General features: G+C 37.4%; 1 protein-coding gene across 2 annotated transcripts in view; it reads left to right on the top strand.

Moving 5' to 3' along the window:
* Positions 1–14984, top strand: part of RORB (RAR-related orphan receptor B) — a 192853-nt gene that overhangs the window by 125751 nt on the left and 52118 nt on the right. For both annotated transcript variants that reach the window (XM_011968250.1, XM_011968251.1), the window contains exons 2-3: positions 9724–9809; positions 14055–14196. In XM_011968250.1, coding sequence (XP_011823640.1) covers positions 9724–9809; positions 14055–14196 — 228 coding nt within the window. The remainder of the gene's footprint in view (positions 1–9723; positions 9810–14054; positions 14197–14984) is intronic.

Here is a 14984-nt window from a genome sequence, read left to right as displayed (position 1 = left end):
TCTTTTAATTGTGATGTTAGGGTGTCAATTTTAGATCTTTCCTGCTTTCTCTTGTGGGCATTTAGTGCTATAAATTTCCCTCTACACACTGCTTTAAAAGTGTCCCAGAGATTCTGGTATGTTGTGTCTTTGTTCTCATTGGTTTCAAAGAACATCTTTATTTCTGCCTTCATTTTGTTATGTACCCAGTAGTCATTCAGGAACAGGTTGTTCAGTTTCTATGTAGTTGAGCGGTGAGAGTTGATTGTTCTTAACGTACTCCTTACTTGTCTTTGCTGGACCATCTCAGATGCTCCTCACTACCTCCAGCAAAAGAAGCACCTCTGTGCAATTCACTTTTTTGAAAAATTAATAGACATTTTTAGCACCACTTTAGATTTACAAAATAATTGAGCAGATAGTACATAGAGTTCTATGCACTCACTAACCCCCAGACACAATTTCCTCTATTGTTATTTTGCATAAATATAGTATACTTGTTACAATTATAAACCAATACTGATACATTATTATTAACCATTTATTCTTCATGTTGTACTGTTCTATAGGCTTTGACAAATCTGTAATGACGTGTACCTGTCATTACAGTACTGTACAGAATAGTTTCACTTCCCTAACAATTCCCTGCCCTTTACCCTTCATCCTCTTCCCCCACTCCAAACCCATGGCAACCAGTGATTTTTTAAATTATCTTTGTAGTTTTGCCGTTTGAAAAATATTATGTAGTTGGAATCAAACTGTCTTCTTTCACTCAGTGATATCCATTTAAGTTTTCAACATATATTTTTCTTGGCTTAATAGCTCTTTTTATATTGCCGAATAATGTTACAATGCACAAATGTACCACAGTTGATTTGTCTGTTCACCTGGTGAAGGACATCTTAGTTGTTTCCAGTTTGGGGTAATTATGAAGGAAGTTGCCATAAGTATTTGTGTGCAGGTTGTCATGTGGACGTAAGTTTTCAGTTCAGTGGTAAATACCTAGGCACACAATTGCTGGGTGATTTGGTAAGACTATGTGTAGCTTTGTAAGAAACTGTCAAACTGCATTCCAAAGTGGGTGTACCATTTTGCATTCCTATCAGCAACAAGCAAGCATCCCATTTGCCCTGCGTCCTCTCCAGCATTTGGTATTATCGGTTTTTTAATAGGTTTATAGTGGTACCTCATTGCTTTTAATTTGCAATTCCTTAATGACTTATGATATTCAGCATCTTTTCATATGCTTATTTTCCATTCATAAATCTTCTTTTGTGAGGTGTCTATTCAGATATTTTACCCACTTTTTGAATTTTAAGAGCGCTTTGTATATTTTGGATTCAAGTACTTTATTACATACATGTTTCACAGTATTTTTTCTCAGTCCTGACGTCTCTCCATTCTCTTAATGCAATTTGATTTTCAACATAGAAAAGCTGTATTTTTTTTTTTCATTTTCTGAAGCGACATCTTTTGCTCTTTTTGAATTATTCTCCAAGGAATAAACTCTGCCTGGTCATTCTAAATTATCTCTGAGACCTGGTTTTGTGGTGTGCCATATCCCTGTCCTTCAGTGAAGGTGATGCTGTGTAATCACAAGCTTCCTGTTGAAGGTTTTAACTAAAAGTAGTCTAGAGAAAGGGGTTTAGGAAAAAAATAAGGAACTAAAGAGAGACGAGTTTTATTTACTGAAGCAAATAATTCTGTTTCTTCTTTTCATAACTGGATAAAATGAGCTATCAAGTAGAGTACATGTCTTCATATAGAAAGCAAGAGATAGATAAAGTTCTCTTCACAGAGAGGAGAGGTTTGGGAACAGAGATCCTGAGGGGTAAATTATAGAATGTATTGCTTTCCTCTTTTTTAGAACCTCTCAAATGTTATCATGTATATGAATCACAGAGATGCTGTTACAACCCAGATTCCTTTTTTTTTTTCTTTGAGACAGAGTCTTGGTCTGTCACCCAGGCCAGAGTGCAGTGGCATGATCTCAGCTCACTGCAACCTCCACCTCCCAGGTTCGAGTGATTCTCCTGCCTCAGCCTCCCGAGTAACTGGGACTACAGGCACACACCACCACACCCAGCTAATTTTTGTATTTTAGTAGAGACACAGTTTCACCATGTCGGCCAGGATGGTCTCCATCTCTTGACCCGGTAATCCACCCACCTGAGCCTCCCAATGTGCTGGGATTACAGGCATGAGCCACTGCGCCCAGCCACAACCCAGATTCTTATAGGCCCAGGGTAGGAGCAAAACGCTGCGTTTCTATCAGGCACCCAGGGAAGGCCAATGCTACTGGTCAGGGACCACACTTTGAGTCAGCAAGTCTCAGGACAGCACACGACAGATGAGAGGAATGCCATGAATATCCATCATGACCATTGAACTCCGTGTTAACTAATCTGCCTCAATGAGACAGGACAGCTTTTCAAATGTTGCATTTCCAGAACTACCGTGAATCGCTAAAATGAGTTCATTGCTTGGTTTCAAAAAACTGCTGATCTCCCTTACCTTTATCAAAAGAAGTAGACTTTGTACCATTCAATTTTCAAAATAGAAACACTGTATGTTTTTTAACTTTCTCAAGAGAGCCTTTGTCAGTACTGAGTATCCAAGGAGCGAGCTAGTTGCCACAACCACAAGAGTGAGTGTACAGAAGAGGGAGGTGTCATTACCAAGCATTGCTAGAATGTGGAGAAAATGTGGGTGCAGGTAACAATCATTAAATCTGCAAAGGAAGCCTGGTACACTGGGTGTTAATTACAGTAATGCAAGATATTTCAGGAGTATGCTGTGTTCTCTTTTTTCTGCCTCGTCAATTAGTGACCAGAGTTTCTCTCTTTTTTTTTTTTATTTTATTCTAACCTTTCACTTATCCTACTGCCTTTATAATCCAAAGGAAATGCCTAAAAGGCAAAAGCAGAAACCACTTTTCCAGAATCTAGGAAAATTTAAAATGCCATCAGTTCTTACATTTGCTAAAACTGTGGCTACCTGGACATCACAGAACAGTGCTTCTCAAACTCGAATGCTAGCCTCGGGATCTCATTCTAAAGCAAATTCTGATTCAGCTGGTCTTGAGTGAGTCATGGTAGTCTGCAGTTTTGCCATGATCCCTGGCAATGCCAATGCCACAAGTCTGTGGACCACACCTTGAGTGATCACGGAAGACATTCACTCAACCTGAATAACGTCAGGTTCCACGCACAAGTTACCCCAGTATAACTAAAATGTTGACAGGACAAGAGGAATTTAATGGGAATTAATTCCTAAAGTATGAGTTTAAAGCCACTGCAACTTATAAAGTGATTTACTTTGTTTACAAGGGGAATATTTAACTTATCAGTATTTTCTCTTAATGATTATACTAATTGTTGTCGTTATTTGTTGGTCTCGTGTTCTATTGTTTCAGTCCTCTGGGGAGTGAGCGAACAAACTTTCAGGGGTAAATGTTCACGTGTAAAAGATAAATCAGCCTCTATTGTGATAATCCTACACATGATGCCTTTGAAAATGATCTTCTTTTGTCATTATCATACGGTAGTAATTTTTTTCTCAATCTAGCTTTCAATGATAAATGGTATAGGGAATTAAAGTAATATAAAGCTAATATAAAACCAGATGTATCTTTAAGTTATTTAGGAGCTATCAGCCATTGGAACAGAAAATTCACACAGCCCACCACCCAGAGTATTACAGAGAAGACCCCAGGTGCTGATAGACGTGAGAGTGTTATAGTAGAAATTAGAGTGCACTGAATTTCATGCACTGTATTGCATATTTAGGCAGGAAGCTGATGTTGAGATGCACTCTGCACTGATGAGATACACGTGGGCACAATCCAACGACAGGAATCTTTTAGAATCACCACCTTCTAGCATGGTATACGGGCCGAAGTTCAAGACTTTTATATTTGTCCTCTGAGGATCTTATTTTTCCAAGTTCCTATCGCATCCCAACCTTGGGGCTACTGTCTGATGAATCACAGTTACAGTGGAACTGGTTCCTAGGGATACCTGCTGCATCACAGACCTTTGGGTTTGTTATTAGGTGACATCAGAATATTTTGTACCTAATAGAGATACTTATCAGTCTGCCAGTGAGAGAGGGAAAGAGTACAAACAGAGATTTTAACTTGGATTTGTCGCAGATGGTAGATGAGATACAATTTGGGTAGATGAGATACAACTTGGGCTACTGAGACCATCTGCAAAAGGATTTTTAACCAAAATAGTCATCTTTATTGGAAATTTCTACATGTGTAAATTGTGCTTTACTCAGACATTAAGAGATTTAATTGCACTGCCCACTTTTAGCATAACTGTAAAAGTATGGGAAACAGAAGCTGACAGGTGAATCCAATGTTCAGGAATGTAGTCTGTGTCGAGGAATACAGTGTCCGGTGTCCAGGAATCATAGCTGGGTCAGATGTCCTTAAGGCAAAAAAATAAAATAAAATAAAAGAGAGGGAGAGCAAGAGCAGAAAACAAAGATGCTACAAGTATAGCCCCAAACCAAAAGTGAGAAAACAGAGAGAGAAATACTGTTGACTCTTTAAAATGTTCAGATCTGGCCTGTCCCTGAGTTTTTCCACCTTCACAGGTGATTTATATGGTAGAGAAAATTCCTAGCTAATAACTTAACTCATTTAATTCCCAATGGGAGCCTTCTCATGTACAAGAATCACTTGGGGGCCTTTTCCAAAATATATATCTCCCACAATCTCTGGTTCATTCTCTTTACCCCAAATATGAAAAATCAGATCCAGCATGGTGGCTCATGCCTGTAATTTCAGCCCTTTGGGAGGTCAAGGCAAGTGGATCACTTGGGGCCAGAAGTTAGAGACCAGCCTGGACAACATAGAAAGAGTCTATCCCTATGAAAAAATGTAAAAATTAGCCAGGCATGGTGGTGCACACCTATAGTCCCAGATACTCAGGAGGCTAAGATGGGAGGATACCCTGAGTCTGGGGATTTGAGGCTGCAGCGAGCTACAATCACACTGCACTTCAACCTAGATGACAAGGTAAGACCCTGACTCAAAAAAAATTAATATTGCCTCTTGCCTCTTTTATAAGAAGGAGTATATCAAATCTTGTGGTTATACTGAAATAAATAAAACATTTAGAACTACTTTAAGGAGTTATAAAAATTCTCCTTTAGACACAGTAGAAAGCAAAGTATGATCTTGTCTCTGTCTTCAATTGATTTAAAATGCCCAGAATATAGGAATGGGCAAGTTGAATTGTAAGAGTTGGAATGGTGAGAATTGGGAGCCATAAGAACAAACACAGTAAAAATGTTTCCTCCAAGCAGAAAGTACGTGAAAAGTCTATTATTACTACCATTCTTAATGGATGCTTTTAAGAGTTAAGGTATTTTGTTGCATCAAAGTGATACATATTCTAGTTAACTAATTAGCTGGATTAGTTTATATAATCTTAACACCTGCTGTTACTAGCAGAGGTTCTGAGGGGGCAGAACTAAAAATATGTGTGTTTTGATACGCAGAAAGAAGTGAAAACATGGTAGATTTGTGCGAAGTTGTGGCAAGGAACTCTAAACAAAGAAGGAGTTTTCAGGGGGAACTCGGGGGAGAGAAGTGCCATCTTCAGAGGGGGAAAGAAATTTGGTTTATTCCATAGTTGTTGAATAGGCTCTGCCTGCCAGATCGCTAGATAGTAAACTAATTGTACTTCATCAATTGTTCTAATATAAAATAAAGCAGCAAATTATTTTAAATTTTTCATGACACTCTTTGACACTGTCAGAATATTGTTTCAAAAAAGATAAAACTATGTAGCATTGATTTTATAAACAAAAATATTAGTTAATACATAACATTTTAACCATAGCCTCCACAAAGGATTACCAATAGAAAAATGTAAGTGAAATGAATATGTAAGAAATTGAAAAATATGAAAAATGAATAAACTTCACTAGAGCCATCTCTCAGGGCATTTCATTTCTTCTAAGTTTGTCTCTTGAGGAATACTATTGTTGAATAAATCCATGAGTCAAGCAAAAGTACAAAAGTCAAACTCTTTCCTCAGTTTCCTTCTATTACCTTCATTGTAACAGCTGGTGAAGTCCAAACAACCGAATCCTCCCAAGATATTCAGTTGGAAACCACAGTCAATAGCATGTCACTAGATCTGTATTAACCGCAAGACAATTTCACTAGAGGCTATGCCTGTTATAATGGCAAGATATTTAGAAATGGCAGGCATTGAAGCAATAATGGGATTTGTTGTTCTAATCAGTTTGTGAAATGCTGTCTGGAAGATGTGCTTTATAAAATACATAGTATAGGCCAGGTGTGGTGACTCACGCCTGTAACCCCAGCACTTTGGGAGGCTGAGGCAGGCAGATCACAAGGTCAGGAGAGCGAGACCATCCTGGCCAACATGGTGAAACCCCATCTCTACAAAAAATACAAAAATTAGTTGGGGGTGGTGGTGCACACCCGTAGTCCCAGCTACTGGGGAGGCTGAGGCAGGAGAATCTCTTGAACCAGGGAGGTGGAGGTTGCAGTGAGCTGAGATTGCGCCACTCCACTCCAGCCTGGCAACAGAGCAAGACTCTGTCTCAAAAAAACAAACAAACAAACAAACAAATAGTATAAACTATAAAACTGTAGCTCAGAAGCAGTTTATTTCCTTACAAGAGAGAAAAGAATTAGTACTTTAAATGACTTTAATCTACCTTTACCTATCATAAACCTCAGATGATTTATTCTATTGCAATAAGTTAAAATGGTCACAGATTTCCAAACCGATAACCCCTTTCCACACACAGCTGTACACATATACCATTTTGAGTGACTTACTTCTCTTTAAAAATGCTGTTAAGATGTTTATAGTTAGTTCTTCAGGATTACATGTTGAGCCAGGATTATAAATATGTATAAATATGCAGATGCTCTATCGAATGTTCCTTATCTCATTTGTATTTCCAAAGTTGTGTAAGATAACCTCTGTGGCTTTCAAAAACATCTTGTCACACCCCAGGGGGCAAATTATCTCTATTTTCATTTCCTTTAAAGTTAGATCATTTTATAATTAAAAACTTATTGAAGCAGATTCTCCCCACGTGTAAGCTACTCCCTGGGGAGTAATTTATGCAAAGAGAACCTTTGACTTAATATTATATAAGCCAAAAACCATACGATGGATACCTGAGATTTTCAGTCAATTTTATAATCGCTATAAACGATCCAACATTTGAAAAGTTATTGCTAAAAAAAAAAACCTGTAGTACAAATGACTTGCAGTGTCATTCATTAGATTATTTTTAAATGAAAAGATCTTTGATAAAGGAATAATAATGTGGCTTGTCATATTTTGTGTCCAAAAGTTTTAGAAAACCAGTTAACAAGGATGATTGATGTGATGATGATAATGATAATGAAGACTAACATTTCCTAGCTCCTTAACCATTTTACAAGGTGCTTCACGTAAAATATCTATCTGATCCTCCCACATCTATGAAGTTTGTCAGTTATGCTTTACAAACCAGAAAACATAAGATCAGATATTTTATCTTGGCCGTGGCTCCCATCATTAGCAGACTAAGGACTGGAGTCCGGAAGGACAGAATAGAATAACATCAAATCTCATAGTTTTCTCCTATCACAAAATCTTGAAAACAAATACTAGCTCACGTAATCTAAAAGCTAAAATAAAAAGAAATGAAAAGAAACGTATACTTAGTCTCCTAAGTATTTTAGGTGACTTTGTCTCTTCTGACGCTGTTTGTCTTTAGCTCTTTAGCTGGAGCTATTGGAGAAATACAGGAATTTAAAACTGTAATCTTTTTTTGTCTGTGTGGAGGTCAGAGAATGGTTACTGAATGAAGTATCAGGATATTTAGCTAATTTCTGGTTGTCAATTCCCAGTTCAACTCAAAAGCAGAATTTAACCTGTATCCTCAATTTTTTCACATGAAAAATAGGCACATAACACTGAGGTATTTTTGCTTACAAAGATGATTTGAAATTTCTGTGAAATATTTACTTTTTTAAAAATGTAATGTACTACCCTAAAGCTAAGTATTGTCTTTTTTAAAAAATGTAAAATAATAAGAAAAAGAGGGCAATGTCTTGCATTTATTTGTTTTGTATATTCAAGAGTGAGAAACTGTAGAAAAGCATCCAAGTGGCAGATTGATATACAAAGCATTTTGAAGTATATTTTGCATAATTATTTTAAATTGGAAGAGGAAATAGCAGATCTTCTAGTGTGTGTAATTTTAACAACTCTTAGAATACTATCAGACATAGGAATCACTACATTCTAAATAAATTTTATCTCATGGATTCATCCATAACCTGTGTGCTGATTATTTAAAATCATCTTACCAAGAGGTTCTATATACAGGACATTACACCAAATTGCACACATAGAAAATAGAAATCCCATGCCCCACCGTATTCCGCCAAAGTAATTGCCTTACCAACAACCCCATTTCTGTCAAACCTACTACTTTATCTCAGCCTCTTAGCTAGGAAGCTAGGAGTCACCTTTGACTCCCCATTTCCACATCTGTTCCCTTTTTTAATTATATAGTCTAGCTTTTGCCTTTGAACCATCTTTCTATTTATGTCTTCCTCTCCATTTATCCTGCCACTGATGTAATAAGCCATGTTTTTACCTCCTAACACACAAGTTAGAAGTAATCTTTAGTTGATCTTCCGCTTGTTTATGGGTAGCCTGCCAAACTCACCTTTCTAAGGTGAGTTACTTTCATCATTTCTTTACCCTGTTCACTTCGTTGATTCCTTATGGCCAGTGAGATCAGGTGAAAAACCCCGCTACCTAACCCCAGGAACTCCATAATCTGGCATCATCCCTCTAGCCAATCATCTGACCTAAATTTGCATTATAGCCAAGTTATTGTCTCAATGATCACAATCCACAATCATCGCAGGCCTCCAATCTTTTTTCATTTCCCTTCTGTCTACAGAAATGCCCTTTGCCTTTCCCTTCAGCCTAACTAAATCCTTCAGAATCAACAAAAATCTTCAGAATCAACAAAAATGCCTTCATCTCCAATGAAACGATTTCAGTTTGTATTGAATTCATATTTAGTACCCTCATAATTCATCCTGATTTCTCCTTGTATTAATTTTATTTTATTAATTAGATTATTTGTATAATTAGCATATCTTATCCTCCATCAACAGCCTTTATTACCTTAGAGAACATATACAGCATGGTCAATAAATAGTGGACTGATTTATTATTGGCATTTTTGTAAGTAAATATCCAGCCACACAATGTATAAAGCTACCATGCACTGCCCCATCCCATAGTTTTGCTTTATTTATGTATTTATTTTAAATATCACTGAGATAAGGCTATGTGAAAGCTCTCAGTAACTTAATGTTTCAAGTGCAAAATAAGAAAAGAAAAGCCGTGGGTTCAAAGGCTTTTTGAGTCCCACTATTTTTAAGGCCAAGTTCACAAAGGAGAAAACAGTGAATGCAAGACTTTGGAAAACTGGTTCTGGTTATATTTTTTTAGTTTGAGAAAAACAAAGCAAACAATGGCGGAGAAATGTGCTTTGACTTAGAAGAAGTTTAGGACAGCCATGCAAATACTAGTGGATGACTCCCATACCACCGCCCACACCCAGTATTTTCAAATACAAACATCAAGGCAGAGATAGATGGGGAGATAGGAAGAGTGAAAGGAGAAAGAAAACTTTTGTATGTTCAAAATGTGTATTTTCTCCTTTCAGCACAAATTGAAGTGATACCATGCAAAATTTGTGGCGATAAGTCCTCTGGGATCCACTACGGAGTCATCACATGTGAAGGCTGCAAGGTATGGGACTTTCAGACCGCACGGTTTTGTATTTGCCTCAGGCATCTGTGTACCTCACAAGACGAGGTGACACCTTTTTCAGGAAGGCTTGCTAAAGGATCCTTCTGCCTGCTGCTGACATTCAGGAATTCTCGCGTGGTGGGTGGGAGGGTTGATTTTCTGTTCTTTCGCCTTTTACCTTTTTGTTATTGTCTAACTGGTCAGCAGCTCTTTAAAAATGGATTCGTATTTAAAACCTTGAATTATTCACATTTACAGAGATATAAATACTGACTCTTGCTGTTTTAGCAGTATTGTCTCCAGTAAATTCCAAGGCACTTATTACTATGTGAAAAAACTAAAGGTTAAAATAAAGATTATAAACTGATAAGTACATATTTATCTGCTTGAGAAAGAGGAAGTGAAGGTAACAGCTACAATATGCATATGGCCATCCTTTATTCTCACATTACAGGAAAAAAAAAAAGAAAGAAAGAAAAGAAAGCTGGAAGCATGGTATGTTAGAAGCCAACAAGATTATCTCTAAATCAACTAAAATTCACCTACCCCCCACCCACCCCTTCATTTTCCAATGAGGTCCTGAGGTATAAACAAGATTATGTCATCTGATCAACATCATTGATTCAGACAGTGAAGAATAGAGCATGGCCAAAAACACAGGGTTTTTCAGTCTCAATCCAGCGTTCCACTTCCAGACAGATTCCACCTACCCTTCCCGTGGCAAACTAATTCCTGTAAGCAAGTTGCTCTCTTAAATAAAGAGCTGGAGGAATAGCAGTAAACGTAGACTGAATCTGAAATAAAAGAACTTTGAAACTTAACAGTAAGTTTTAATAATGAATCCTTAGAAGGAAAGAAAGTGAGTGTGAGAGACGTAATAGCCAGGGAAAATCTAAACAGTTCTATAGCTATAGTTAAAGGACCATGTGTAAACAGAACAAATAAAATGCAGCCACGGTCTGGGAGGGAAAGGTAATATGCTGGTAAAGTTATTGGCAAGAGCAATTGTGTTTTTGATCAAAGATGCAAGCAAAGTGAATTATTCGTTTAAGATCAGTAAACTGAAGGAGGGGTAGTACAGTCATAGAGTCTAAGATCTAATCTTAATCTTAAACAGGCTTTCAAATGTACACAAGGCAAAACATACTGTAACTGTCAAATACTGGTACTGTGTGATAAATTGACAGTGTCTTCATAATACTCTCAAAAAGGCGTGAGTCCTGGAATTAAAACCGGAGTGAAGAAAAGGAAATAAATAAGAATAAAGTGGGAGAGGGAAGAAGAGGGAGCATATTAACATACTAACCTGTCAACACACTGCTGTACTTTAAAGATGATTAGTGATAATCTATTTGTGAATATCATGAGCTGTTCTTTGCATTCTGTTCCTCTGCAGCCCTATAATTAAGAATTGCATGTTATCCACTTTAATGCAATTTTTCAACTCATCAAGAATAAACAAGAAATCAAAATTATGTCAGCAACTTTTTACCCTCCTTGAATAAGTTATTACATCCTCTAGGCAGAGAGACAAATAGTTTTCTTCATAAACAATAATAAGTTAGGAGTCAGAATCTTCTCCATTGAAAGTATTTCTACCATTATATTGGCTTGTTATGCAATCTTGAGAGCTCTGGTTTACATAATAGCTACTAAAACTGATTTTTAGATCAATGTCAAAATGGAGATGTTTGGCATTTGATTGTGTAAGCTCTATTTGAAAAATGTGTGATTTCAAAAAATGGGGATATGTTCAGGTTAAAAAGCAAAATATTTTAAACAGTAATTTCCAAAAGATATAACTAATGTGCAAATATAACCCAACAGGCCAATAGCCAAGAACAAGTGTCATCTTTTCTATGTAAAGGAAGAATCCACAATTAAAGAAATTATGTTGTTATTATGAAACATACTCTGAGGTTTTAGTTAAAATGGCACTATACACCACACTATTTTTTTAATTCATGGAAAAACTCACATTTGTATATATGCTACAATTTTCTGCAAATAGAAAACTTCAAAATTCTCTTCAGAATTTGATGTCAATGTCAGCACATTCAGTATCAACCTCTGAGTTTTCATAATGCTGTTTTCAAGTCAACATAAACAACCCATTCTGAATAACATCAATTCAGCTTGTGCACTTATTCAAATTTCTATTCATTCAATAAAATTTGGAACACAATCTCTCTTTCATGCCAAAAACCTCATTTGCAATAATGAGCAACAGATAAGCAAGAAACGTGTCGTAATTAATGTCAAATTGGTCTTAAATTAGGGCTGTAGCTGTGACTTCAGAAAAGTCTTTTCTGTCCTGTCAACTCTTTTGCTAAGTAGCACTAGAGTATCCAAAGATAAAAACCACACAATTCTGTCTTAAAATGTAAATTTCAAGTCATCTTTAATCAAGACTGATGGGCTGAGGTTATGCTTTCTGACAGTTTTCACAGTATATAAAGTACATCATTTCAATCCCTGGGGGCTTATGTTTGATCTCTATTCTAAGATGCTCCATGAATTCAGTCAAACTGGACAGTCAGGTGTCTCATTCTGCCATCACTGGTTTATTAAATAAGGAACGCACGTGTATGTATGGGGATGAAACTAGTCCTTGTTGTTGAATGGCGAAGCCAGTTGGGACTCTCTCTCTGAGGAGATCCTCGACCACACCTCCATGTTTGAGATTCCTCACAGACTGACTAAGCTCTCTTCACCAGTGCCATGCTGAGCCATATTGGAGCTCAAGACAAAAGGAAAATCAGTAACACAGATCCTTTCTTTAAGTTATTGGGTATTTTTGCATTAATGTTGTTTTTTAACACATTATGTTAAAATATTGTATTTTCTAATTACAAAAATTTTAGGTGACCTTTAAATGTTGTGGGCAAAGTGTTTGCCTCACTAGGCTCACCTAGCCCTGGCTCTGCTTCTTCCTGTAGATAGTTGAGAAAACAAAGAAGCTGTTTGAGGGAAGTCAGAGGATCTATTCTAGGCTTCTCTGCAAGATAGGCATTGAATCTACCATTCCTGAACTTTTCTAGACTTCCTCCTTCCAAAAGATGATGCTGTGGGATATCTTTTCCCAAAATTTGTCTTAGAAAGCTTAATGTAGACCATCATTTTGCTCATGATACATTACACTTTTCCTTTTTTCTCTAGACAATTCAAGAGCAAAGAGTGATTAAGGAAATCGATTACATGAGTCAATGAATGGATGAATGATAACTTAATCTATCTCTGGAGAAAATGCTTATTTTCCCCAATAGAGTTTTCTATAAGACAACTAAGGAAAAATTTTTTAAAAAATCAACTCAGCTGTGGATTTATTTAGAGAAGCAGTGTGTGGTCACTGGCAGTTCATTTTGTACCTGATGAACCCAAATGTACTTGCATGAAGACATCTTACACCGAGTAACCTGAGGCCAAGTAGAGACCATTCATTCAGGTTTTACTTAATACTTTTTGTTGTTGAACAGCTTATATATAATATTTTCTTTTTTCAAAAGTATGGTTGATTATTAAAAACAACTTTCCAGACCCAGCCACGGTGCACACACACACCTGTAGTCCCAGCTATAGGTTGAGGCAGGAGGATCACTTGAGTCTAGGAGTTTGAGGCCACAGTACACTATGATCCTGCCTGCAAATAGTCACTGCACTCTAGTGTGAACAACATAGCAAGACACCTCAAAAAGATAGAAAAATAAAACACTTTTCAGCTGCATTCTAGCCAAATTCAAAAACTTTGTGGTGGGGGAAAACACATCTTAGAAACTAAGAAAACAGTAGCACATACTCCTCAGTGTTGCTTTTTCTTACCAATACCTCAAGTTCCTCACCACCACAGCACTTGATACAAGCCTATGTGATTGTCCCCACCAAGTTCTGTCATGTTTAGTTTAGAACTCTCCTTTGCTACTCCTTCCCCGCTGCTCTTTGCGGGACAGAAACTTCTGTTTATTTCTGCATAGAACAGCACAGCTGCAAATGTCTTTAGCAAACATTTATTCAAGGAATGAATGAATGAGTGAATGGGTAAATGAATGATACCCTCATATCTCTGCAGATAGCATCTATTTTCCCCAGCAGAAATATCTGCAAGCCATATGAGAAGAGGTATCCAAAGAGCTTTAAAAATTAAACTCAGTTATGTTCACTGCAGAAAATGTAGCAAATGTATATGTTAATGTTCTCTGTTTCCCTTCTTATAAACCTGTTTCTCTCCCCTTCTCTTTTTCCTTCAAGGGATTCTTTAGGAGGAGCCAGCAGAACAATGCCTCTTATTCCTGCCCAAGGCAGAGAAACTGTTTAATTGACAGAACCAACAGAAACCGTTGCCAACACTGCCGACTGCAGAAGTGTCTTGCCCTGGGAATGTCAAGAGATGGTAAGGCATTACATTTCTGTTTCTTACTTAAGCCCTTTCAAATGGATGCTTTGCTGGAGTCTATTTAAGCTGCTGGAAGAATTCTAGACGAGGGAATTGGGGATAAGAAGAAAAGAAAATCATCGTGCTGGTAGTGCATTAAAAGGAAAAGTAAGAATATACAAAAAGAGAGCATTGCCTATGAAATAAGAAGAAAGTAAAGACTTTACTGTAGCTCATGGAGCAACTTGTGCTAACTAGGTTTAGCAGAGGCCACATAGGCCTAGGTTGAAGGTGACCATCTGTCTAGGTTTGCCTGCAAATGAGGGATTTCCTGGGACATGAGACTTTCAGAGATAATGCCCAAAAGTCCTAAGCAAACCAGGACCACATCCGAGTATGTTCACTGGGTAGGTCTGACTGGGCTTGCTTACTGTGTGGAGACACTAAGGAATGGCATATGCTTCTATGGGAAGCCTGGAAGTCCTGCTGGCTGGTCATAGCTACCCAGAGGAGGAACTGGACTATCTGAGCCCATAATGAAGTTTCCAAAGACTAGAGCGAAGTCCAAGTCTTGGAAGGGCTGTGTAGGTGATGTCCTCCTCAGAATATGATACCATCTGCACTCCAACTTCACACCTACCCACACTGAATTGCTTGGTTTCCTGAGGGAACATCTTAGAGTAATGAAAGAGGACAAATGAACTCAAACAAGATGAACGAAGAATTTCACCTAGCTTTGTTTCCATTTTCAGTCATTCATCCAAAGTAATTCTTTCCCTGTTGACATTGGACACATCACCCCTGTG

Source organism: Mandrillus leucophaeus, unplaced genomic scaffold (genome assembly GCF_000951045.1).
Source record: "Mandrillus leucophaeus isolate KB7577 unplaced genomic scaffold, Mleu.le_1.0 Scaffold833, whole genome shotgun sequence".
In the NCBI taxonomy this organism is placed as follows: Eukaryota; Metazoa; Chordata; class Mammalia; order Primates; family Cercopithecidae; genus Mandrillus; species Mandrillus leucophaeus.
Note: the sequence above shows the minus strand (reverse complement) of the source record. Positions and strands in the feature narration are given on the sequence as shown.